This window comes from Numida meleagris, chromosome 9, assembly GCF_002078875.1.
Source record: "Numida meleagris isolate 19003 breed g44 Domestic line chromosome 9, NumMel1.0, whole genome shotgun sequence".
Taxonomy (NCBI): Eukaryota; Metazoa; Chordata; class Aves; order Galliformes; family Numididae; genus Numida; species Numida meleagris.
The window spans coordinates 4,418,277-4,445,707 of NC_034417.1; the positions used below are offsets into that span (position 1 = coordinate 4,418,277).

The 27,431-nt window shown below is 42.1% G+C and overlaps 1 protein-coding gene across 1 annotated transcript; it reads left to right on the forward strand.

Moving 5' to 3' along the window:
* ANXA2 (annexin A2) lies at nt 1,749-25,523 on the forward strand. The gene is made up of 13 exons (XM_021407616.1): nt 1,749-1,883; nt 6,015-6,074; nt 9,953-10,052; nt 13,422-13,516; nt 16,113-16,226; nt 19,089-19,179; nt 20,476-20,555; nt 20,861-20,920; nt 21,550-21,643; nt 22,354-22,449; nt 23,428-23,486; nt 24,151-24,273; nt 25,160-25,523. The coding sequence occupies exons 2-13, from the start codon at nt 6,027-6,029 to the stop codon at nt 25,217-25,219; spliced, it is 1,020 nt and encodes a 339-aa protein (XP_021263291.1). The 5' UTR covers nt 1,749-1,883; nt 6,015-6,026; the 3' UTR covers nt 25,220-25,523.

Consider the following 27,431-nt stretch of genomic DNA (forward strand, 5'->3'; position numbering starts at 1 on the left):
TCAAACTGTTCATGTGAAGATCTAGTTAACTAAAATTAATGGTACCAGATGAGCTGTACGACTAATTTTTAGAAGTATTGAGTTATTAATAATAGAACAATTTTCTAAGGAAGTGGGAATAGTTGTGCCATTAGAAGAGGCTGTAGCAGAGGACAGAAAGGTAAATGGACCTTCTGCTAAGAGTGTGAATGTGCTCTTTGAGATTGGATGGATTTGTTAATACGTGGCTTGGGAGATCTTACACGAGAATGCAGCATATGCTGCATGTTGGCAATATGTTTGTTATGTGAAAATAATTTTTTTCCAGCTGAGGCTGTTCTGCTTATGTTTTTCTGCTGCTTTGCTCTGAGAATGTTTGACAAGAAATCGCCCCACCACCCAAACTGTCCCTGAGGGACTGTGCAGCCATTAGTAAGCAAATTGGCTGCCTGGCATCTGCTCAGCTGCTCATCCCTAGTTAAAGCCCCTAATGAATATTGCAGCACAGAGTGGCTCTTACTTCTAGGACTGTATCTTTTATCTGTGAATCACCTTTCCGAGTCTCTAGTGATTTTTCTAAGAAACCGAAGAGGCATCGGGAATTGTGTGTTTAACTGTTGGTGACAGACTCTGGTGGAATCTGGATGCCCAGGAATCAATGTTTAAAGCAGGTCCGTGGCCTCACCAAAAATAAAAACTCATGTGCAAAGCGAATGCGGTACTTGCAGTGGTGTTCTCTGATGAAATGCGGTGCCGTGAGAAGCCTTCCCTGGTGGCCGTCCCCTGTGTCTCATTTTCTTTTACGCAGAGGAGAACTGTTAACACGATCTTTGCACTCTGCAGTGACTGGTCTGTGCATCCACTCCTTTGCTCCCAGCTGCTGTTCGAAGCCCAGTGTAATGCCTCTTCCCTTCTCAATCTGATCTTGCTTTATTCCAGTGGTTACTGGTTACTTTGTCCCACAGCCCGTGTTCTGTCTCTGGTGCTTCCCTGCTTTTGCCACCGCTGTTTTTATGGCCAAGCCTAATGCTTTCTAAAAGTGTATTTTTTCTTTTTTAACTGTATCTTGTTTTTTTTCTGACTGGTGTTGCATCTGTGCTTTGATAGTTTATTTTTCCCTCGTTGGACTCGCATGAGTTTGGGTTTTTTTGTTGTTCGTTTCCTTTCCCCCACCGAGTGTGGTTTACACTGTTCGCGTTAACCGAGCGTGCACCCGTGAGCCTGGGGGCAGAGGTTGTCTGTCTCGGGCTTCTCGTACGCACTGCTTGTGGGGCACAGCACTCAGACTTCCTGTACTCCGGACTTTACGCACTGAGCTCTGAGGGCTGCTCACTGAACGGCGTTGCTCCGAATGGGGCTTCCCCGCAGCTGCAAGCTGGAAGGAGCGCGGGGCGGGCCGGGGCCGCCCGAGGAGCTGCGCCTCGCTGGCAGCGCGGGGCTCGGCGTAGGGCTGGGGCTGACGTGTCGGGCCTCCGTGCCGCAGCGCGGCTGCCGCTCGTCCGCTGTGTGGGAAGGGGCGGCCCTGCCCTACGTGCCAGCCTCAGCTGGCTGCTCCGGGGAACCCCAGGCGAGGGCCGCGCGGGCGGCGGAGGATCCCTGAGCCCCGCGTCCCCCCCGGCCCTGCCTCCCCGCCCCGGGGCGCTGCTCCGGGCGGCTCCTTTAGGGCGGCCCCGGGGGCCGGGGCCCCGCGGGGCGCGAAGCGACCGCCCCTACCCTACCCTTGCCCACCCCGTCCCTCGCCCCTTCCTGCTCTGGCGGAGGGCGCGGCCGGGTGAGTCAGCGCCGCGGGTGGGGGCTCCGGGGCGGGGAGCGCCCGCCCGACCCTACAAAACCCCTCCCGCGCCGCTGCCGGCCCCAGCCGTCGCCGGAGCCGCCGCTAGAGCCGCCCTGCCCGCCCCGGCCAGGTGAGCCCTCGGCGGGCGCCCCGGAGCTGCCGGCGCGGAGCGGGACCAGGGCCGGAGGGTGGGGGCCGGGGCCGCGGGGTGCGGCGGCTGCCGCGGGGGGCGCGGAACGAGAGCTGCCCGGCAGTGAAGCGGAGCAGGCGGTGGTTGGGTGCGGCCGCCCCCTTCCTCTTCTCTTCTTCGTCCGGCTTCGCCCTCCCGGTGCTGTCCCGTGCGCGGCTTCGCGCGGGCTCGGCGGGGGCTGAGCCGGGAGCTCCGTGCGCCCCGCGCCGCGGCGGGGGTGCGGCAGGGGCCGGGAAAGAGGAACCGTCCCGTACGTCGTCGGGCTTCCCCAAAAGCCTTCCTGCGAAGGCGCGTAACGGTTCAGCAGAAGTAGCGATGGGGCCGTGAATTCACTTTCCGTTCCGATGCTCGCCGGCCTCGCCTGCCGCTTAAAGGCGTCGTCCCTGCGAGGCTGCGGTGAAGGCGGCCTCAGAGAAGCCCCCAGCTCGGCGGGATGCGCTTGGGCAGCCGCCCCTGCCCTGCCCCAGGGCGCTGCCGGCGCCCCGCAGCTCGAGGGCGCAGCCCTTGTACGGGGCGGGGCCGGGCCGGGCTCCTCGGGCTCCCCCCGGGCTCCCCTCCGCCCACGACGGCAGCGCCCGGCTCGGGCGTGGCACTGCGGCCCGTTCCGCGGCCGAGGTTCTTCTGGGGGCCGCTGCCTGCCTGAGTCAGCCCGGGTGCGCTTCCTCCTGCCTGAGCGGGAGGGCGGAGGAATGGAGCCTTTTATTTCAGATACAGGAAAAGTGAGATGCTTTCAGGGTGGTGTTCTTACTCATAGTGGGCTTAGTTCCTTTTACCTCAGCTGTTCTGATGCTCGTATTCGAATGCATTGTCTACATAGGGATGTACTGACCCTGGCATGCAAGTTGAGAGTAGAATAATCTTTTGGGACCGCTGTGCCATCGAGTGATCCCTCAGTGCTCCTTCTCTAGGAGCTGGCTGTGATAAGCAGCCCCGATGTGTGTAGTTGGCGTTACTGTGGAATGGTTTCCCTTGGTAGGAAAATTCTTCTTGTGAAATGTTAGAAATGGAATAACTTGAATTCAGTGAAATCAAGGCCATTATTGTTGTGCATACACGGTGTCTTCCTGGAATGGGACGTCTCCCAGCCTGCTAGCGGTGTCTGTGGAAGAGAGCAGTTCAAGAAGGTTTATGGTAGAGTGCTTGAATGGTTTTCGAGATCCTTTTCTTTAAAACTAATTTCTCTCTGAGTAGTGACTTTGGATGTCCTGCTAAACCTTACAGCACGCTCTGCAGGGAGGGGGCTTGGCCCATTTGTACCAGCAGTATGCAATGAATGATTTTGAGTCCTTAATTCATTTACCCTGAGACATCGCAGCTCCTCCCTGCTGCATGTCCTCCATTGCCAGACTTCGCCCTGGTTTGAAGACCTGACACAAATATGCTCTGAGTTAAAGTTTCCATTGTCTCATTCTGGGGATGCCGTTTCCTTGGCTCATGCAATGGGAACACCCTTTGCCCAGTTTCTGACTGCAAGGATAGATTAAATTCTTAAAACGATAGCTCTGCTTATTGAGCAACATTGTTTGTGGATGCCTGGCATGGCTTTTCTCCGTGAATCATGGGGGTGTTGTGTTTTTTGTTTTTGTTTTGTTTTTGTTTTTTTTTTTCTGCTCCCCTAACTTTGTGTGCCTGAGGTGTCCCTGGGAACCAAGATGCAGAGCTGCTTCTACATATGCTCTTCTGTCACCAAACAGCTGAGGGAATGAGGCACTGAGCATAGGCTAGCCACAATGTAAAAGTAGGTTTCTAAGTCAGAGATTGCTGGCAGTGGTGGGGAGGTCTGGGCTCAAAACGGTTGTTATCTCCTTGAGTAGAATGACATTGTGCTTCAGAATGGCATAGTTCATGTTTAGGAGTACAACCAGTTGTAGAAACTTGCCTTAAGGTATTGAAGTGTTAGTTTACATTAGGAGGGTAGAAGCTGATTCTTTCCAGTGTGAGGAAGAACAAGTTAGTGCACGTATTTTCTATTTACATGCTCAAACCCAACCAACACTTGTCCAAACAGCATCAGAATCAGTTCTCAAATATGATGGCATTACAAAGCAGGGTGTGACAAGACATGCAATTGTTCTGAGTAAAGATCTCTCTCTGCAGTTTCTTGCAGAAATGCATTTTTTCTTTTGCCAACATGCTGCTGAGGAACGGGCGGTTGCTATAGCATTGTTGTGTGCCAATGGCACGAACCTTCCAGCTCCAGCCCTACGTGAGGGTGTGATCGTTCTGTTCTTGGAAGCTGTTCAAGTGCTTTGTTCCAACAAGCCTGATTCAATGTGGTTTCTAATTGACTTAGAAATAGGAGTCTTGCAAAAAGCTTTGAGAAGGATTATACTGCAATCGCTTTGCTTCAGTTCTCACTGGTGGTTTCTAGTTCTTTGTAACAAGGAAGGCTAAAGGGCTGGAACTGCTCGTCTCTGGTACTGGTTGTAAAGCTGTCAGAGTACAAAGGTCTCATTGTTAGGCACTTCATTTTATTAAAATAAACATGAAGAATGTCACAACGCAGGAATATGTCATCCACCTCTAACCACTGTAATTGTGCCAACGGCAGGTAGCAGCTTCTTGCCATTTCTGCTGCCTATCTTTAGAAGGCTATGTTGGATTTTTGCTCTGAAGGGGATTTATTCTGGAGTAAATTGACATTGACTGTGCTTTTCATTTCTCTTTTTCCTCCTTTGGGATCTTACTTTCCCTTGAAATAGATTTGGTGTTTGTTACTCGTATACTTAGGTCGCTTCAGAAGACAGAAGATTTTCTTGCTGTATTTTAAGCAAAGAAATGTGCAATTACTGCATTTATGCTAAAAAAAATATCAAAACACGTTTCCACATTTTATTTCTGAAATTTGGAATTTCTCTGCTTTTCCCTTATAGAAGAATTAATGACAAAAAGGATTTATAGGTGTTAAAGAAAAAAATCTTGGAGTTTTAACCTGGTCTCTAATATTTGGGAAATATTTCTAACCTCTTGCTGCACTCTGAGCTCTTGGGTTCAGGTCTTGCTGGGGAGTGGAAGGGAGTTTGGTTTGTCTGGGAAATGTGCCTGGGTGGCTAGCACTGCTTGCCTGAGGAAGCCCTGATGTAGGAAGAACGGTGAGTGACTTAGAACAAGAAGAAGTCCAAAAAGCCCTTGAAAGGGCATACCTGGGACTGGCTGCAGAGCAGCTGGGAGGAAGCTCGGAGGGCGTGGTAGCTGGCATGGATTGGGGAAACTGATGACTGCATGGAAATGAGGGGAAGAATACCCAGTGTGGCTGAGAATAATGCAATTTTTATTCCAGGCCCAGTTATCGGTTTGTTAAATGTCACTGATCTTGAGATGTCACTGACATTCTTTCCTACCTCCTATCAAGCCTTCTCTTTTCCCTGATTGATAATGCTGTCTCTGCAGCTTGGTTGCTGAGTTCTTGAAAAGCAAGCTCTAGTTTCAAAACACCAGGTAGTACTTGCTGTAGTTGCCAACCTGGTTGACTAGCTGGAAATATGATTGGCAATATCTCTTCTCTCAGTGGAAGAATTTCTGAGCTGAGTTTTGGGTCTACACTAAGCTATTTACATATTGCCTTTGGTTTCTAATCTTTGGGAAAGAGAGAGAGACCCTTCCAGTAAAACACCACTGCAGCACTGGCAAACTTTCCTGACCAGAAAGCAGAGCTGAAAAAAAGCACAATGTTGTAAAGTACATTTATCAAATTGGTGTTTATTTTTGCAGTGTGAATAATTTGCTTCGGGGTTAATTTTTTTTCTAATTTTCTTTGCATATCTTAGCAAGATAGTGCGCAGTTTTGGGAAGTGGAGAAGTGACATAGTTTTATGTTGCAAGGTATTACTCTAGCTGTCGGAGTCTTTGTTGCCTAGTATCTAACAATCATGTTACCAGTGGTCGGAATGAAAACCTCTCACTTGCATTATTAATGGCACTGTGGCTTGGAAACACTTACATCAGCATTCTTGCTTGCAATTAGCAGACTCACTGGATTGTGTTGGTTTCAGTGGCGCAGTGTTTCCAGACTGTATGACATGCTGCTGTAACTGTAAATATGTTTATGCCTATTTATTTCTCTCCCTCCAGGATTCTGTCAGGATGTCTACTGTCCATGAAATTTTAAGCAAGCTCAGCCTTGAAGGAGACGTAAGTATTACTATTCAAACCAGAAAAGTTTGTTTTACTTAAATGGCATATCTTTTCTTCCTTTACAGGATTTTCTTCCAAGCAGTTGTGCTGAGCTGTACGATTTACAACATTCCACGTGTTTCTTCTACTTAATCTTATCTTTACTAAAAACTTAGTTAGCAGTGGCTTGTTTTCAGCCTCTAAGCTGCTATAAACCGTAGGGAAGTTGTGTGAGGTAATGAGATCTAATGATGGCTCACCCAGCTGACCAGCAGCATGAGCATTATTCATGTGCTAGAGGCCCTACGAAAGAGACTAGAAGGCAAACTGGCTGACTAGTTTGGTTTTGGTATCTCAGTTTCTTCCAGAGAACGGAATGAGTTAAGGATGGTAAGCGAAGATGGAAATGTGTTTTTGCTGATACCTCCAAAGCTTTATGCTTTCCTTGTGTTTTGGGGTTTTTTTCTCCGTTAAAAATGGAGAACGTTATCTAATGAGAGTTGAAATACAGGGGATCTTATTCATGCTGTGCTTTACAACAAAAGACAAGCTACCTCTTGAAAAAGAATATTTTTTCAAACTTCTCTCGTTTTCTGTTTTGAAAAGCCTACACAATCCTGGTGTTGGTTGGGTATTTTCTATCACATCTACACTTGAGTAGTTTTATCAAAATACTGGAAAGCCACACTGTGATTTCTTGTGTTGCAACATTGATGGTAAAGTTACCAGTGCGGTGTCAAGATATTGTGCCATCAGTCTGTGGTTCTGCAGTTGAAGGGGAGGAAGACTTCCTCTCCACTGAAGAGGAAGTGAATGTCATCTATGCATCATTTCAGTTGCTTACAAGCTGCCTATACTTCTGAATTTTATAACCAATAAATGCAGACCTGAGCATGGTACAAGCAAACTTTTTGGCTGTTTTTGTTACTTGTGAAATAAGTTACTTGTTGTGAAATAAGTTATACCGTATGATCTCTGCGAAAGTGCTGTTGAAAAGAACTGAGTAGTGCACTGTAGGTAAGTAGCAAAGCTGATTTTGTACAGCAAAAGCAGTTAACGTCAGATTTCTTGACAACTTGCATTTAAATGGGGAGGTTTTTCTGGAATAATGTTTTAGCAGTCTAGTGTCAACGGTAGGTCTGTTTCTTCTGTGATACAAATGAGTAATTGTAAAAGACAAACTTGAGTATTTTCAGCGTTTTCATCAGAGATTTTACCATAGAGTCTAAGAGATACCAGGGAACTTGTTTGTTCTGTAGGGCCTAAGTTAGAAGCCAGAGCTGAGTAGCTGGTTCACATAAATGATTTGCCCAGTTCCCCTAAGCAATGATTCAGCAAGTTAGCAAATGTTAAACACAAAATTTCAGCCACTCTTCTTCTCAAAACAGTTTTTTAACCTTGATGGTATAGGACGGGCACGGCTGCCCTGTCTTGCAAGTTAAGGGATTTGTACATTCTGCTTCCTTGGTATAGCAGCTGATCTGTTTGAGGACCAAGAAGCTGCATTTACCACCTGGCATGCTTGCCTTATACTTGGACTGTCTTCTCTTTCCTATGTGGAAAGGAAGGAGTTGAACTGAAGTTAACCTGGTGTGTGCCATTTCTGCATCTGTCTGCAACAGAGAGTAGAGAGATTATGTGACAAAGATCTCCCCAGTATGTCCCACCATGTGCTCTCTCTTTGCATTGGAAATTGGAAGCCTTTCTTTTTAGTCATGACTTTATAGGTTACTTGCAGGATGATGGCAGGCAACTCAATTTTCAAACATAACCGATGGTTTGTTTGAAGGCAAAGAGTACCTGAGATGTAAATGTCTTGACAGGTTCCTGTTTTTTCAGAAGAAATAAAACGTTTTAGGCTTTCCTGTTAGTGATGTATGTTCCTGATGTTCTGTTCTTCTCGGTATGGTTCAGTACCTCAATCTTGGAGCAAGTAAACCAGTTGCAGGACCTCTGAAATACAGTAAATATTTGTGGAGAAAACAATTTTTCTCTGCTTTAATCTGGCCCAAACTGCTGGTGCTGTTACACACAAGGCTGAGCTTTTACTACCACATCCTGGAAATTTTTGTACTGAACCAAATGCAAAGTCAGTTGGAAAAACTCTCCTCTGAAATCATACAGCAGCAGACCATTCTGTCTGGAGTGGCTGTTTTTCATAGGAAGAATAATCATCCTGATAAGACTTTTCCCTATTCCACTGAAGTGCATAAGAGTCAATAAACGTCACCTCAGAGAGTAAAACATCGTCTCTGTGGATGCTGAATTTAGAGACAGTCCATTTACTGGTGGAGCAGCCAGCAGGTTTCTGCCTTACCTGTATGTGGCTTTTGCTGGGTCTTTTGACCACAGTCGGGGGATCAGAATCCGACTGGTTACACACTGGGTGCAGGGACACCCAGTGGCTCTGACTGGCCCCCAGATGGCTCTTAAATAGCAAATATGCTGTGTGTTTTCTCAGTGTATGATATAGTCTCACAGTTAAACACACTGTCCAAATGACGCTCAGAACAAGTGGAATGAGAGACATCCAGCTCTGCTAAGCTCACCAGGTGGCTTACATCAGGTTATCCAGCAGTGGCTAAGCAGAAGTGCCACATGGTTGTGTGTGCTGATGGGCTTTGGTTTAGGAATCTTTCAGGCACGCACATTTCTCTGAGACAAGAAGGTGCAGTGGCTGCTGCCAGAGGAATCTGTTCCAGATGGTGTGACCTCTACAGGGCAGCATCAAATGGTGCGAAAAAAAAACCCTTTGAATTTCGTAGTTAAAACTTGTCCTCCTTTTAATGATTTGCATGCAAAAAGGTCTTCCAGACCTATTAAGATAACTTTGTAGTGTTTATGAACTGTGGTGTCTGTTGGAGTTAGGGACTGAAACAAATGTTTCAGAGATCTTTACCAAAAAGCTTAGTCGTTGGTTCAGGAAGAAAATAGCTATGGCAATTTCACATTAGTCACTATGTATCTTTTCTACAGTTTTAAGTCTCTAAATTGGACTCAACATGTTTCTCAGCTCTTCATATGAAAATCTGTGATTTAGCTTAACCTGTCCATGGGAGGTGATGCGAGCTAATATGCTTGCAGCAAAGCAGCTGAGAAGACTTCAACTTCTATTCTATTGACCTCCTGTTAGAAGCTATAATCCTCAGAAAACACAGTCATCAACAGCTGATACAATCTGGTAACTTTTATAGCATTCCAGCTGTTTGCTTGGTACCTGAATGTCCTCATTCTTAGTAGAGGTAATTTGAAGTGTCATTCAGTTTTGTTAGCCTTGTGCTGGTTAAACCAAGCATCTGAGACGTGGACTTTGAGGAGATGGTAAGTAGCCTGTGCTTTATGGAAGTATAGGCTCAAAAAGATTTGGTCTTGCATTTAAAGTCTGTGAGACAGAGCATGAAACTTGTTCTGACTTGTTAATTGTTAATCTTCCATCTCCTCCAACTTTTTTTTTATTTAATCTTTATTTTATATAATTGTAGCTTGAACTCCAAAGTAAAAAGTAGGCTTCAAATCTAAAATATTTCAGACTTGAAGCAACAGATGCTTAAACTTTTGTTGAATTAACTTTTCATAATCAGTTTTCTTCTGCTCTAGCCTGAAAGCACCAGACCTGAGAAAATCAAGTTTTAGTGAAGAGATTTTTGCTGCAATCGTATATGATATTCGTTTGTACATAGTATTTTTTTTTAAATAATCATGTCTCTGAATGGACTTATGGACAACACACATCTGGAGAACAGAGTTTGGAAGCAGAATTGTGTCTTCATGAGTACCCAACAGTAGTTCTTGTGTTAAGAATTTGGTAAATAACAGTCAACTGCATGTATTAACTGCAGCAAGAACAGATTACATAATTTAACTTTTGGGCTTTTTCTTCTCTCTCCCCCCCCCAGCATTCTCTCCCTCCAAGTGCGTATGCCACAGTTAAGGCTTACTCAAACTTTGATGCTGACCGGGATGCTGCAGCCCTGGAAGCAGCCATCAAGACCAAAGGTGAGGAACATGGGTTGTGGCTTTGACTCTGTTTTTTAAGTTAGAATGCTGGCATGCAAATAAAAGGTACAGTGTCTCAAAACCACCATGTTCGTGTCCTTAATCTGGATACCTCTTTTAGGAGAGTTAGGATTTCTCAGACCTCACAGAGGAAATCTTGACAGAGTTAGACTGAACTGTGTAAATGCCTCCTTTAGAATATGTTTTAAAAGTTTGTGCCCAAAAGTTGTTCAGACTTTTACTAAAAATGCCCGCGTTTTTCTCTTGATTCATTGGTACTTCCAATTCTACTTTCTTTTGGCACTGAAAATGAAGTGGCAGCTTCTGTGGCAATGCTTTGAGACCAAGCTCTGAACAACCGATTTCTAAGGGATTATTGGATTGGACATTTCTCCTTCCTTACAGCTCTCCAAGCAGCTGAATAGGGATGGCTTGAACATTTTTCTACTGTGTTTTGAACTGAATGTTTGTGCATCTTATATTATTGTAGAGGTCAAAGTTCTAGAAACAACAGGACAGTTTCAGAAATGATATTGCAGTATTCCAGGGGCAGGGCAATGTGGGAGTTCCCCACTTCCCAGAACCAGGCTCACAGGTAGGCTTGCATCTCCTCGTGTCTGTGCCGGGATGCACCACTCCCAGTGACTGGGGGGAGATGCAGCCCCATGGAAAAGCCTGGCATACTGAAACCAGCAGGAGCACAGGGAATATGAACTGCAGCTCCCGAGTAGCAGTACCTTGTTGGTGCTCCTAGGGCAGTGATCCTTGATCCTCATCTTGCTGTAAACACAGAAAGGATGTGCCAGGCTTTCCAGACTTTCTCCAGGCCAGAGAAGCAACGGCTGGGCCCGGCTGGACCTGCCAAGTCTATTGCCTACGTTTCAGGAGACTGGGAAATTTAAAAGCCAAACAGTTTCTCATCAGAAAGAAATGCCAAGTCAGTGCCAGCAAAGCACATGTCTGACTTGCTACAGAATGTAAAATGTTGCCCCTCCCTAACAAGCATGAGGCTTCCTTTCACAGGATTTCTTAATTTAACTGGAAAAATCTCTTATATGCTCATTAAAGTAGGTTCCGTTCTGATTTTTAATTATTTTATGGTCTGTTTTAAAAAGTGCTCTTGCAAAAGAGGAGTACATTTCATTGCGTTCGGCAGAAAATGCTTTGTGCATGTGTAGACTTTTGTCAAGATTTAATAATGTTTTTGAAAGTGAGCAACAATGTCCATTCTTGTTACTCGTTGATAGAAATGCACTGATGAAATCTACCCTGAAACTTCCAGAGATTTTAGTGAACAGCAAAGAAAAATGTTTGAGCAGCTCAACTGCTTCACCCCGCCTCAGCAGATGTGAGTCAGCATCCTGTCCATGCAGCATGATTCCCAAGTGTGCAGGACGAGCACTCATTTTCCATGAAATGCCAGAGAAATGCATTAGCTCATATTTCCATCCTCAAAGCATTTGAATTAGAAACTTGGATATAGTCATTTGTGGGTTTCTAATCTATCACAATTGTCATAAGACTTGAAAATGTCATTTGGTAGTTTTGAATGGAAAGTATGGTTTAAATTTAAAATTCATTAAAATGCTTAAGAGATGGCTCTGTGCTGTAGCTCTCTTAAGGGCTGAAAGGCTGTGTATGTGTATGCGTGCCTGTTTCTGGACGGGGAGAGTTTTCTTTCTTTTACAAAAGAAAGACACTTTGAAACACACTAGCTGTAGATTATGGCTGAAATGTACAGTCAGCATGTTTTCAAACCAGAATTTCAAACTAAGACAGATGATGCTTTCCAGAGCTTTGACATTTGCAGGCTGAGCTTGTGTAAAAGCACAGAGGTAGGTCTGCCTTAATAGGAGCTAAGGTCATGGAGTACAGTATTTCATCATGAAAAATGTGGACAAGAGGGAGAAATAAGTCTGAATATTTTGGACTTGACTCCATGTTTCGTATTTTGTAACTATTGGCTAAAGGGCTTGTTGTACGCAGATTACTCTGAAAGTAATGCCTCCTGTTTATTTCCATGAAAACAGAACAAAGAGCCCAATAACACTGTTCGATAGAGTAAACTCTCAGCTACAGAACACTCTTTGTCAACATTGTCACCACTATAAGCTGTGCATTTTTGCCAGCAATGAACAAGAGCCTGCATGCTGCACTCAAAAAACCAGTATGGCCATCCACAATGTGACTTGTCTTTCACGTCACTGTCACCACTGCTGAAACTCGCCACCCACCGCCTCACGGTGCTCACATCCACTGTTTGATCTCCATACACATTCAGCAAGCATCAATGAATGTCAGCGGGTGCCATTTTTTCTCCACATGGAGGATTTCAGTTCCACCCCTTTGCTTCATCCGCACTTCCATGTCAGACACCATTCTGTCAGACCGCCCCTCTGCTGCCATCTGTCACATGGCAATAAAACAGAATACTGGTGGGAAGGTTCAGTGTCTACTGCCATACCATCCACATCCACCTCTGATGTCGTGAGCCAACATAATATAATAGGAGGCACTACTTTCAGAGCAGCCCTCGTATATCTGCTGTGGTTGTCTCAAGCTGCTATGAGGTTGCTTCTGGAAGTAAGGAATATAAGTGTAGATGGGTTCTGGAAGGGATCTGAGACCTGCCAGTAGCTGCTGATCCATTCCATACTTTCTGGTTTCTATTTAAAAAAATCATTTACACAAATGTAAAAGCTGTTTGTTCTGTTTGTTGTAGTAAATACAGAGACCCAAGTCAAGACTCTGGGCTTGGTGGGACATCTAGGTTAGAACCACCTATTTGCTTCAAAGTCTGGCATGCAATTCACTGTGTAAAAATAAAAACAAAAAAAAAACTCAGTCAAAAAAAAAAAAACCCACAACAAACCCTCCTATTACATTCTGAGTGAACACAGCGTACTGTTTTCCCATTTCTATATTTTGAGTGTTAGTTAGCTGGCTAGAGGTGTGTTAGAAAACATAGTTGCTTTATTAAGAAGCCTTAACTGAAAACTCTCAGATGAAAGGATGGGCTTTAATAAGTTCACATTTGTGTCAGTTTTAAAGCCTCTGCTCTTGAGCAAGTTCCTTTGCACAGTATTGACTGAGCACAAGTAAGGCAGTGAGGTAGGAAACAAAGGCAGCAGAGCAGGTCGTGGATGAGACTTTGCTGATACCTATACATGCCTGTGTTCACTAAGATCTTCATTGCACTGAAAATTTGGGCTGTCTTCAAGGTCATAGTGTTACACGTACCAACTAATGAGAACAGTTGAGCTCTGCTGCACACTGTGCATGTGCTGTTTTGAGTGTCAGAGGACACACTAATACAAAGAGAAGAGAAACAAGAAATCTGCTTCAATTCTTTATCTTATGTCTTTGTAGGTGTGGATGAGGTTACCATCATCAACATCCTGACAAACCGCAGCAATGAACAGAGGCAGGATATTGCCTTTGCCTATCAGAGGAGAACCAAAAAGGTAGTAAAATATGCAGAAATAATGATTGTTTGATATTTTTCTTGGGGATAGTTAGAGTTTCAGGCCTTGTACATTGCACAGTTAACTGTGAATAAATGAGATCATACTATTGGGCTTAACTTTTCACTGGAAGCAAAGATGCGTTTATTTTGTCCAAATCCACTGAAGATTTCCTAGCACTTGCAGGAATCGCGATGGGTGACATATCTGCCAGCCACCAGGCACATTGGTGAAAAGCCATTGACAGGGAATGCCTCAGTTTGAAGGCAGAACAGAACAGGAGAGGCTTTAGAGGATTTTTATTTATTTATTTTAAGGCAACTTAGCATAAGGAAAACATTTCATTTCTGTTCACAAAGGTAGCTTAAATGAAAATGGACTGCAGTCAGTTGTGTTGGAAGTGCTGTAGATGCGGAACAAAGTGATATAATGAGCTGAACTAGATATTATCTTGTCAGAAATGTATGCACTCACTATTGATGGGAAGAAATCTGTAAAATATGTGCAACAGTCTGCATAATGAGTCTTTCTGTCTGGAAGGCAAGAGATGTTCTCTTGACTTTTGAAGTTGAGAGTCTTACTGTAATTTAAGTTTTACACCCGCATAGAAGAAGTTTGTGTAGAATTGGGATTATGATGAATGTATCTCTTTCAGGTTTGCCAGACCCCAAACGGTAGTCCTCCAATAGCAGCCCAGAATGCTCATCCAAATGTAAATGTAGAGTTGAAGTGTGGAAGTTCACCAGCTTTATGCACGGCTGATACAGGCACATACATGCAGAAGCACATACCGGTTGGACACATGCATGTGTTCGCACGTCTGCACCCTGACGGTCACTCTCTTGAGAGCTCTGGGGGAATTTCCCTTATAAGCTGGACCCTAGTAATGAAGTGTGTCACTCAAAGCTCTTTTAAGTGTTTTGCATGACCACAGAAATGCACAGTCAAGAAAACCTACAGCTTCTTTCACCTAAGTGTTATCTCTTCCTTAACCTTTTTTCTTTGCTGCAACCCAAGAGCAAACTGAATTTATCAAGTATAACAAGTGCCAAAGGATAAGCAACTGTAGAAATAATGGAAATGTACGGTAGAAACCTCTGAGTGAAATAAGCAATTGAATGGTAAGAGAGGAGGAAATGAAATACAAAAAAGACATGTCTTGAACTAATGTGTATGTTTCTGGGCAAGTATCTCATGGATTTCTTTGGCAATGTGTTGTACTAGGCTGCTCATTTTGCTCATTACAGCTGCTCATTTAGTGTATTGTTGAAATAGTCCATTATAATAAAAAGTCACAGATTTACATCTGTTTTCATTCCTGTGAGTTGAGCTAGGTTTAATGGGAACTGCTGGTAATCTTGAGGAACAGTCTGATTTGTGCAGTCCTTCCCTATTACCAGCATTAGTGGAATTACCATTGGCTGCTGGGGAGTCTGCATTTGTGTCTCACCAAAGCTTTGTGTGTGCGTGGAACGCTGTATCCAAATTTGGCTTAGTGTACTAGAATATCTCTTGGACTAAGGCGGCTAGATGTCCAAAGCTCATTATCTTGGTCAATCAGTGTAGTAAGTGCATACAGTGCTAGCGTATATTGGTGTTCTGGATTAAATTGGTGACTTTGGAGGCAAACTAAGTGCCCTGTCTGTTTAGCTCTCTGGTATAAACATATCTGCAGTTTAGTTGAGGTCACTTTCTGCTGCAGTTCTCCCTCGTTCCACAGCCTCACAAATGATTAGTGTAAAAAGCAGCAGCTCTTTTCTGTATGCTGCATACTTAATTTCAGCATAGGGATAATATTGGCCTGTGTGAACCCTGAACTTGATTCCAGAGATTTGAACTTTGGAACTTCACTATAATGAAGCTGGTGCTAGCTTTATTCAAGTTACATCTGAACCCGTGAGAGATGAGATGCCACTGACTTTATTTTGCTGCAGATTTGCGTGCATCCTTTGGAGGTAACATGCCTGACTGTGTCTTCCTCCAGGACTGACTGACAGTTAACAATAGACTTAGGATACACAATTCTGACTCTTTTCTTGAAGTTAGGGATAATTTTTCTGCTTTCAGGGATTGTTGTTTTCCTTCAGCCAGCTGTTTAGGAACTGGACCTTTACAGTGGAAAAACTGTGCAGTCAGTTTTCCAACTGCTCAGCTAATATAGGGCTGCAATAATAGGAAAAACACAAATAATATGGTGCTACAGGAAAATCTGTGAACGTACGATAGAGAAGCGCTGACTGCAGGGAGTCAGGCTCAGATCCATCAGTGCTTATTGGATCTAATGAAGTGTCAGTGCTTCAAGACTGGAGCTGAGCTGTTCAGAGTCACTCGGATGTCTCTGCATCATGCTCCCCAGCACTTTGCCAGCCGCCAGTGAATTTCTTCTTATTTTCAAAGGATAAGAAAATCTCCATATGCCCTACCTTCTTTCTTAGGCTTTCACAAAACAAAAGCTCTTTGTGTTCCTTTTCCTTGTCAGTTGTGTAAGAAATACCGTGGCAGACTTGGAGACTTGAAGTGCTACAGGCTAAATTTTCTGGAGATCAGAAGTGAGCTTTAATTTTTTTTCTTCCATCTTGCCTCCTTTACTTTACAGGAACTTTCTGCAGCACTTAAGTCTGCTCTGTCAGGTCACTTAGAGGCAGTGATCTTGGGGCTGCTGAAGACACCATCACAGTATGATGCCTCTGAACTGAAAGCTGCCATGAAGGTAAATGAGCTTTGAAATTTAAATGTTTTTCTGATGTCACTATCTTAAGAGTAAATAGGGCTTTTGTATCCAAGGCCGCAGTTTTCAAATATGTCCACCGTTTTGTTTTGTTTTTGTACTACAGTTTACATATCCATCTGCACAGCATACAAAATCTGAGTGTGGAATAAAAGAAATTCTGGAACCGTGTGATTTTTGAAGTGTTAATTAAATCCTCTTTTTTAGGGAAAAAGTACAGTCAGGAATAACTGATAGGCTGCTCTAGCTGGCTGCTGCTCTCATTACTGCTCTTAAAAATAATGTACAGGTTCATAGTACAAAAAAGCATAAGGGAGCAGCTGTTTGCTGGAGCTGTTAAATCCTCAGCATTTGTAGGCTGAAAAAGTAGTTCCCACTTACTGGGTCATTTTGCTGATTTTGAAAGAACATCCTTGTACCAGTTCAGACCCCTACAATCACAGGCAAGCATGAAATAAATGGCTAATTTAGAAATATCTGCTCTGCTGGCCACTGAAACAAGACTTTGAGCCATCCATTTTGGCATACAGTGCTTTTACCTTCCTAAGCAACCATATGTTTGGGAGTTTGTATTTATAATCAGACCTCACATTTCAGCTTCTTGATTAGGTTGATTATTGATTGATTGATAATTAAAAACAAGCATTAAACTATATCTGATGGAACTTGTAACAAGACAAAGAGCTGATGGATTAATTTGTCCAAACTATGAAAAATGAGTAGAAAAAATAAAATGCCAGTACTGAGATAGTAATCCTGTAATTGGAGGCCAAATCCATTCCTCCAGCAATCAGCTGCTGCCCTCTTCTGGTTTAAGTATGCGCTATCTGTAATTTGCTGTAAATCTGATTTTTTTTTCTTTTATTTGCAATTTTTTTTACATTTTATATGTTTAGGGTGGCCATATACTTCTATAGCATATCTGCTGCATTTACGGCCTGTATCCTCAGCCATTACTTTATTGTAGCCATAGGTATAGAGGATTATATTCTCTTTGTAAATCTGATATCCTCATCTCCCAAGCACTTAGTCTAATTAATGTTCTGATGAGCTTAAGTTTGTCTTGATACTGTTCTTAAATTACACCTATGTCATGGAAATCAAAGTTGGGTAAAGAAAAGCCATCACTGAAGAGTTAATTATTTTTCTGGGACATATTCTTACAAAATGCTTTGAAAATACATAAAAAACTTCAATTTTGTTAGCCTTTATTTTTTCCCTAGACATTTATTAGAAATGCTCTGTAGAAAGCTTTCCTAATTCTCTTATCTCTGACCCATTTCTATAAAATTATTCAGTTTTAGTCCTCTACTTGTTTCCAAGAAGGCATTTTTTCACCTAATTGCCTCAGTTTTCCAAACATAAGCATGAGAAATTTTGCCAGGATTTTACCCTGCACATTTCTCCTGCAGCTCTGTGCAAACGTTGCCTGTTTTTGCCAGATACCAAACACTTTGTTAACTAGAAGCTTAACAAACTCTTAACGGTGCACATCAGAGGCTTTTTCTGATTTTTTGGGCCTGCTCTCGATGCTGAAAGACAAAGGCATTGGGATCAGCATGAACACGGTTCACTGGTAGGCAGAAACAAAAACTCAGTCTATTCAAAAAAAAGTTTCTTTTCAAAAAACTAAATTGTCTTTCTGCCAGATGGCTTTACTAACTAGTAACTCAGATATACTCAGTGGTCACTGGATAAGGAAGAATCTTCAACTTGTCCAAGTAAATCTTCTGTTTTAAGTGGTCTTTCAGAGGCTTCTGTCTCACTCCAGGAACAAGATTATTGCGATGCTGTTAGCAAAATACTCATATTTTATTTTGATGTGTTTTTATATAAAATAACAAGTTTAGAGCACATTGATCAAATCATGTTATTCGGAGTATCAAAGCTCCTCTAAGGTTTAACTGATAGCTGATCCATTTTGATGTAGTTTGTTATTTTCTTTTAGTGCTAATACCTATATTGTTTATAAAACATTAGTATTGCCGCTTAGTTCAAAGTACTGTTTCTTCATTAAGTTTATTTCAGCCCTGCAGGAAGGTAAGCAAGTTGGACCTTGATCGCAAAAAATGCTTTGGAATGTCATCTCAACCCATTCCACTTATTAATATATATATATATATAAAATCTAAATATATAGCTTATCATCCCACATACATTGTTATTTCTTAATATATATAATGGTAATACTGTTTCACCTGTATTTATGCATTGTGAAGTACACAATATGGACAAGTGAAGAGGGGACTTGATGATCTTATTGGTCTTTTCCAACCTAAATGATTATATGTTTCTGTATATTAGCTGGAAATTCAGAACATGCTTAAATCTTTGTTGGCTTAGAAACAAGGCCAAGACAAATGAACGTGTCATGCTCAGATTTGCATTTGTAGTAGAGGAGGCCTGTGGAGGGAGGTGGGGAAGAAAAGCAGGGAAGAACAAATTTGTTGCTGCCAAATTGCATGCTAAGAATCAGATTTTCATCCTGTGCTCTCAATTGAAAAAATCACATGGGCTGCAATTAGTGGATCTCCACATTTATGGTGGTGGTGAGGTTGCTGAGTGTTACAGACACTCATGAGAACTGCATGTTACACAGAGGTACTATCAGTTAGATAGTCAAAGCTGTTAGAATAATATTTGGCTACTAAAAATGTACCATCTGGTGTTCCTCTGACACATTAAAAACATCTCTACAGCTACCAAAAGTATCCTTGAATGGTTGTGGAACTGTTAGAATGGGAGAAAGGAGAAAAGATAATGAATTGTCAGTAAAATATTTTGAAACTGTTCAAGCATGTCTGTGCATTTCTAGTATCTGACTTACGTATGTATATGTTCCAGGGTCTGGGAACTGATGAAGACACACTCATCGAAATCATTTGCTCACGGACAAATCAGGAGCTTTATGAAATTAATAGAGTCTATAGGGAAAGTAAGTTTATTTTGAAAGTTTTGATGCAGTATGTTTGTACGTGAAGTTGCTTGGCTATGTTCCCCTTAGTGTTGGTTTGATGGAGATTGTTACACCACACCCGCTCTGTTTCTTTTGTGTTGGGGCATAAGAAGTTTTGTACTGGCATCTTGGATGTTAGTGTATTTATACAGTTTAATCTGATGTTTGGTAGGAAACAAATCGGAGGTGATTTACTACTCATCTAAGGTGCACCTGAATATTCTTTCATAAGCTACAGACGTTCTGTGCATAGTGACAGAACTAATGATGACAGACTTACGGATTGTAGGTTCAGTTATGTAATAAGTAGGTGAATCGGAAATCCAGGGGAGCATGTTTATAAGTTTATGTGGGAGACCTGCCAGAAAAAACATGAAGTAAAACTTCACAGAAGTATATATTCTCTTCTGTAGCTTTTCCAAAGCATTTTATCTGATTTCAGCTATAATTCTTAGCTGATTATAAGTAGATACAAGAGTGATGTAAGATCCATCCTGAAAAATATTCCCTTCCTTTAATATTCATTATATTTTTATATAGTAGTGCAGCTGTCAGTACCAGTTTGTTTCCCTGAGCTTCAGAACTGAACTCACCAGAAATAGACTGAAATGGAGAAAATCACTGTATGTTAATGCTTAACTTGTCCAGCAGTTCTGCTAAGGTACTGGCTGAATCAAAAAGGACAAGCAAAATCAGTGTGGTCTTAATGATGCATACTGAAAAAAATGAGTATCAGTAAAGAGAATGTTGCTGCTGCAGATTAGATTGCTGTCAAACAGGAGACAGAAAGTGATTTTGTACCAATGTAGCATGTGATCCTTTGAAAAACAAAGATGTTGAGACACATACTGGAATCTCATGCAGGATTCCTTTGTTTTATAATAACAGTTTTTGTCCTTTTGCATTAAACTTGTAATTGTGATTGTCTGATTGTAAATCCATGAATGGTAAAGATCTAAATGCAATGGCTGGCAAACAAGCAGTCACTGGTTCAGCTTAAAGCAATATTCCCTTCTTTTCAATATTCTAAGGCTTTCCTGTTATTGTTCCATGTTTGGCAGGCAGGCTTTGATTGCATGAGATCTCCATTGACTAGCTGATAGCAACATTCTTTCTTTTGTATGCAAGCATGTGTTTGTTTTCCTTCCCTTCCATATATGACTTCTATACAGTAGCTGTTTGTTGATGTGCATAAACTGCGATGATTAACTGTTGTGCTTTTAAACAGGTATCTGTGGGGTGCCCTTAAATGAAAAAGAATTTTTTGTTTTCTAGTGTACAAAACAGAACTGGAAAAGGACATTATATCAGACACATCTGGTGACTTCCGCAAGCTAATGGTTGCCCTGGCCAAGGTAGATCCATTCATATTCCTCCACTTTTCCTAATATGCCCGACCATAGTTCACTGATGATTGCCAGTAAAACAACAGGATTGCTAATTCACCTTTAAATTTTGTTGTATTTTCACTTTTATAAATATAAAATAAAAATTGAAGGGCAATGTATTTTGACAGTGACACTGTTTGTAGCATCTTCATAATGGAGATGAAACATGCTCATTTAGCAAATACTGATTAATTACTGATTAGTGAAAGGAATATAACAAATTGCTTGAAATCTATTAAAGTTCTTCTAAATCCTGCTATTCTCATTTGAAGGGCAAAAGGTGTGAAGATACTTCTGTGATTGATTACGAACTGATTGACCAAGATGCTAGGGTAAGTGCTAGTAATGGCCATTAAATGTCTTTAGTTAATTAAACTTCGAGGGATATTCAGAGCGCAAATGCTGTGAAGATGGAAAGAGTTTATGAAAGCAGATGCGTGTATTTCAGATCTGTCTTGCATAGCAATGCGTCAGTGATATCAAGGTATCTGCTATTTGCAGTCCTGATGCCAGTTTTCATGGGATACCTACCCACTAGCATCTATACGGCACTCTGGTATTTCCCATAGGCACATAGAAAAAGAGATCTTTTAGCAGAAGGAAACACGTGCCTTGTGAAGACTGGTGGCAATCAAGCAATTACAAAAGATTAAGGAAGAGGTATCATTGAACTTAGTGGCTGGTAATGCTGTTGATGATATCTGTACCTTACCAAGAGCATTCTGCTAAGGTAAATAAAGCTACATTTGAAGGAGAACCTATAAATAGAGGTAAATAGAAAGTAGGTAGTCTTAGTTGCAGGGTAGATCCATAGACCCTGTCCTTGGTGATCCGCCCAACTGTGTGTCCTTTTGAGTCTCTCCCACTGACACAGCTCCTGTAGCATTGTTTTTCCAGTAAGAAAATGGTATATGTTTGAAATGGCTTTTTGTGTAGCTCATGATTTTCATTCTTTACCCAGGAGCTCTACGATGCTGGTGTGAAGAGAAAGGGAACCGATGTTCCCAAGTGGATCAACATTATGACTGAAAGAAGTGTTCCACATCTGCAGAAAGGTACAATGTAAAAGACAGATTTACTTTTTTTCCCCTGCAAGAAAATAATAGATCAAAGTGCTAACTATTTTGTCCCACATGGCTTTCAAATAAGTGTGAAAGCAATCAAAGAAATCGTATTCACCTTCAAGTTGTTACATTTTTTTTGAAATATCTGGATGTGTTAATCTCACAATTTAACTGTGTGTAGCTCTCTTTATTTTTATACACGTGCAACCATTGTTTAATGGCACGTCACATATGCTGAGAATGAAAATGTTACAAATCTAGAAAACAGGGCCGCATGAGACCTTGAAAGATCCTTTAGCTTTTCATCCTGTCCTAGGTATGTTAGCTATATCATGTGTTCAAATATGACATTGAAGGACATGAGGAGCAGCTTCCGTAAGAAGAACATAGGAAAGTCAATTGAAGATTTTTCTTTTCAGGAACTAAATAACTGTTGTTTTAAAAAATACTGGTGACACAACTAAAATGGTGTGTTGTGAGATAATGGAGGTGTTCAAGGAAAACAAAAAGTTAGTAGCATGGGAACTGTACCATCAGCTGGACAACTTAGGCTGTACTTAAGAGACAGTTCCCAGAAGGACTTGGACAGATTTTTTTTAATCATGTCAGCGCATTCCTCTCTCTGCATTTTTTATTTGGGTGGTTATTTTTAACCGTTCCTGGTTTGGTTTTGATTTGATCTGCTTTCTTTCTTGTAATAGTGTTTGAAAGGTACAAGAGCTACAGCCCATACGATATGTTGGAGAGCATCAAGAAGGAAGTTAAGGGAGATCTGGAGAATGCCTTCATTAATCTTGGTGAGTTACTGTAAAATAAAGACAATGTTTAAATAATATCTTTTAGGTGCTCTTGCAGTGTACTGTGATGAAAATAGGCCCAGCTTCTTCTGTATTGCCAGAGGAGAAAGAAACTGGAGGGGCTGGTATTATCGGATCTGTTTGTGTATTTTAGGACATTACAGGTATTGAGAGGTAACATACTTTGTCACTCTGCAAAAGATAAATCTTGTTTTCTGAATGAAAATGAAAATGCACATGTCCTGTGATCTTTTGTTAGTTTCAATTTTGTCCAATACGGAAGCTTAATGCTTGTTTCTCCCAAATAAAAAGGTTGGAACTCTAGCTGTTTGCATTAATTATTCAATATGGATAGGCTGGAGAGCGAGCAGAGTGTGTGTGAAGAAAGACAGGCTGTGGAAGATACTAGAGGCTAATAAAAGAGCTGATTTTGCTCTGAATTCTCTGAAATAAGGGTTAGGTAGGTGGGGGTGGCTGCTGTTGCGGGATGAGATGAAAATACGTAGGAAGTTGCCAGGTTTCACAGAACATTCTTTAAGAGGATAATCCATTTCAGGCTAAGGGAGAAACAAGCTGCTTAAGGCTAGTGCAGAATCAAGACAGCTCAACCTTGAAAGGGACACTTCTCACCTATTAGCATACAGTGAACGTTTTCAGAAAAAAAAGGTTGTTCATAAAAGTGGAAGATGGACTTAAGAGTGAATTGTGTGGAGCAAGGTTAGCCTTCTGAAATTATACTAGCAATAGAGGGAATTATTTCTCAGATTGTAAGCATTCTTGCTTCAATCACAACCGTAGCCAACCAATTTGTAAATAACAATTCAGGTAAAAACAATTTCTCTTTTCCCCTTTTTGGGGAAACTTTTGGTGAATACCTTCTTTTGATAGCTTAGCAGGCCTTTGAAAAGGCTCCAGTATTCTATGTTCTATTCTTCCATGGGCAGGATGTTTACCTATTTATTGTGTCTCTCTCTTTAGTTCAGTGCATTCAGAACAAGCAGCTATACTTTGCAGACAGACTCTATGATTCTATGAAGGTAAGGAAGACTGTTCATTCTACTCATTATCTTCTAACCATTGTTTCATCGAATTTTTATTCCTTAGATGGTCTTATTTATATGATGTGTAACTGGCATGTGGATAAACAATGATGACTTCGTATTGCTCATAAACATTCTTTAATAGCTTAATTCATAGGCCATCTTTTAATATGCATCTGGAAATACAGAGAAGAGTCGTATAATAATTATCTTCATTATATCAGTTGATTATGATTACCGAAGTTAGATGCATCTTTTCTAGGTAAACACAATCTGGTAGCAGAAAATCTGTTTATCAAAATGGAAAAATAAGGAACTAAATTTGCCTCAGCACATTTTATTGAGAAAAGGCATGAAAGAGAAATACCTGATGACAGGCATTAGGCAATAACATAAAGAAGACCTCCTGGAGAACCAGAACTGAGGCCTGCAGTCTAAGTAGCTAGATTGGTATCTAGAAGTTAGTCAAACACTGCTGATGAGAGAGGTGTGTTCATGATCAAATTTCTGGATCACAATAATGACCTTGGTTACAGGGCTTAATTCATTGTACCTTTTACTGATGCTACTCAGTTGCCTGTAGTTTGCTGTATGTCCGCCAGTTACAGTGTCCTTTTACATATTTCATCTATTAAACTTCTAAATGTCAATGTGCTCATAGGGCAAGGGAACCCGTGACAAGGTCCTGATTAGGATTATGGTCTCCCGCTGTGAGGTTGACATGCTGAAAATTAAGAGTGAATTCAAGAGGAAATACGGAAAATCCCTCTATTATTTCATCCAGGTAAATTTTCAGCATTCTGTATATATTGATTGTATGGATCTTCAGAGTCCTTTTCTTTGAACTAATTCCACCATTAAAATTCACGTGAGATATTTTAGAGGCTGCATTGAGAATAGTAGGTCATTACCACACGCAATGGAAGAAATATTTAGCTTTGTAGTCTACCACTGGTACAATTCCTGGCAGCCATTTGACTGCTATAGGCAAGCTTTGCCAAGTTGATGTGTTATAAACAAAAATTCCGTTCACCTGTCTCTATCCCCAGACCAAAAGAAAAGAAAAATTGTTCTGGGATTGCTGAATTAACAGATGTTCTCAACTGCTGCTTCCTTTCATTCCTGTCCCTAAGGAGCAGACTTTTATCTAGAAGGATTTTTGTCCATTTGTGTGATATTCGGAAATATTGTTAGGTTTTATTTAATTGGGAATATATGAAAAGATCTTGTGCCATCTGTTTAAAACCTGGTCTTCTACCCACCTTTACATCTGCATAGATGTACTTACATCAAAACCTTAAACCCAAATCTTTTCCTGAAGATGTCAATTTGAAATTATAGGTAAATTTTCAAAATAGAGACTGTACTGCAAACTTTTTGTGGTGATCAGTGAGAAGGAACAGAATCAAGTCCTTCAGCTTTCCTTTGTTGTCTTGCTTTCCTTTTTTTACATCAAATCTCCCTATGTGGCCTTCTACGTATGTTGTGAGAATGATAATAATTTCAATTCACACGCAAGTAAAACTTGGTCTAGGTAGTTTCCTCCAGGCTAGCAAGGCTTCAGCTGTGAAAATCAGTTCAGTCCCACAGGTTTAGAGTATAACGTGTATACCCTCATATTTTGTAGCTGTTTCCTAATACATATTTTTCATTTTTTTTCCCCTTTATAGCAAGACACAAAAGGTGATTACCAGAGGGCACTGCTGAACCTGTGTGGTGGAGAGGACTGAAAACTGTGATGGGGGAAATCGAAACACAGAGATATGCCTATTCTGCTCTTCATTTTACTATAACCCTTGACAAAATCGAGTTGCCATGCAAACCCTGACCTGCCTTTCTACCTGCCAGACCACTGACGCAGTGTGCTTCCCGGCACTGTCTGCACTTCTCAGCAGCAGTGCTCTGCTTGGCTCTGCCAAAGTTCCTAACAGTGTAAAGCCAGAGAAACTAACATTCCCCAGAGAAAAAGGTTAAATGTGCTTGTGGAGAATGCCTCTTTGTGTAACATTTCTAATAAAACATAAATAAAACAGATGTATCTCTCTCAGACCTTTAATCTGAAAACTTGGCGATCACTCGATGCATCCTGGGCTCGTACCAATCCATGTCTTTTTTTTTTCCCTGTCCGTAATTCATTTCCTGTGGCTGAAACCTTATCTTCCTTCCTCAAAGCCTCTCCCATTTAGTGATGCCTTTTTTTTTTCTTTGAGAAACAAAGCCATTCCTGTGGATTTTTTTCTTTTCCTCAAGTGTGACAGCAAAACTCAAGCCTCACCTATGTGTTGTCTGTGTAAAGCAAGGGCTGAATGCATTAAAATTCCATTTAAATGCTTAGTAACGTGAGTGAAGGAAGGAAATTTTCCTGAAGGCCACCTGGCACTGCAGCAGTGGATGCTGCTCACCCCTCTCAGGCGGCTTCTTCCCGCCCTTTTTCTTCTTCCCGCCCTTTTTCTTCTTCCCGCCCTTTTTCTTCTTCCCGCCCTTTTTCTCCACACAGCACGCGGCATTCCCGCTGTGGCACCGCGTTCCTCGCGCGGCAGCAGCTGGGACTGCGCCTCGAGCTGTGCGGGAGCGTTCCAGAAGGTTCTGGCCCGCCCCTGGGCTTCTCGCAGCCCCTGCTGCGCGCGTTAGGGACCTGTGGGCGGTGCAGAGCAGCGGGGAGCCGTTACGGAATGAGCACACGCTGGGAGTCCTGTGGAAGAGGCAGGTATTGCGCGCTGTAATTGTATCTGCAGTGAGTCTCATCTGGTATAATGCACTTTTCTCGTCTTATGGCAGCGTTGTTTCTTGCTGTGGTATGAAAGACACATCCAAACATTGGAAAAAAAAGGTGTAAAGAGCAAACCTTTCTCTACATCAGTGAGTGCTGCACCTTTGCCCTCGGGCGTGCAGGCTGAGGGGAGCCTGTAACGGGAGGAACTGATGTCCTCGTTCCTCGGCTGTTCTCCCTTTGGAAATGCAAAACTAACAGCAAGTATCCGCTGTTCTCTCTCGGATGTTGCCTGGTCTGTAGCCCTGTGTCAAAGGCAGATCGTTCCTACAGAGAATTGTTAAGGCTTTCAAATGAACCCTTCTGAGAAGAGAAGCTCGCAGCAGCCTGCTTCGTGTTGATGTTAAAGAGGTGGGAGATCTCGCTGCAAAAGCATTGTCCATAGGCCACGAGAAATACTTGGTATAAAACACCACAGCTGATAAAATATTGGTAACTTAAATGCATAAGTGATAGTATTTTTCAGGAGCAGCTCCAATTTAATGCCTGATGGAGCAGAGTCGTTCACACCTGTTTACAAAATGTCTCTCTGGCTAGATTTGTACATCTAAAAACTCATGCTGAGATAGCAAATCACTCTTTGAATCTAATTAGGTAAGTCATCTCTATAAACTTTGCTTGCTTGAACGTGGCCTTGTAAAAGAAATCAAAGGGTAGGCATTTTTCCAGTTGGTGGAATGAAACTAGAATTTGACGGCTAGCATGCGCTGCCTCACTGCTACATGACATTCAGAATTGCAGGCAGTCTTTCTTCAGGAGCAAAGCAATGCTAAACAAAGCTCTGATTTTAAAGGCCAGGGCCATTTTAGCTAAACATGGACTAAAAACCAAATTAGTCTCCTGTGAGATCTAGGAGCTTTCTGTTTTCTTCACGTAGCACCAGTTTTTTTTGCTGGTGGAACTGATGGATTGATTGATTCTGCTGGCTTTCTGCTGCACCAGACAGGGAGAAATCTGCAAGCTCCTGTTGATCCTGAGATGTGGCTGCAGGCTTGCTAGGGTGCAAGGCAAGTGGGTGCCCTGAGCTTTGTTGGTCAGGAATACCTTGAAGAATGGTGCTTGGCAGTGTTGCAACGCTTGACTAGCAATTGCCCACCTGGCAAGTCAAACGTATGATTTTAAAAAAGAAATAAGAAATAAAAAAAGCATATTTTCAGTTGCTGATGGTGCAG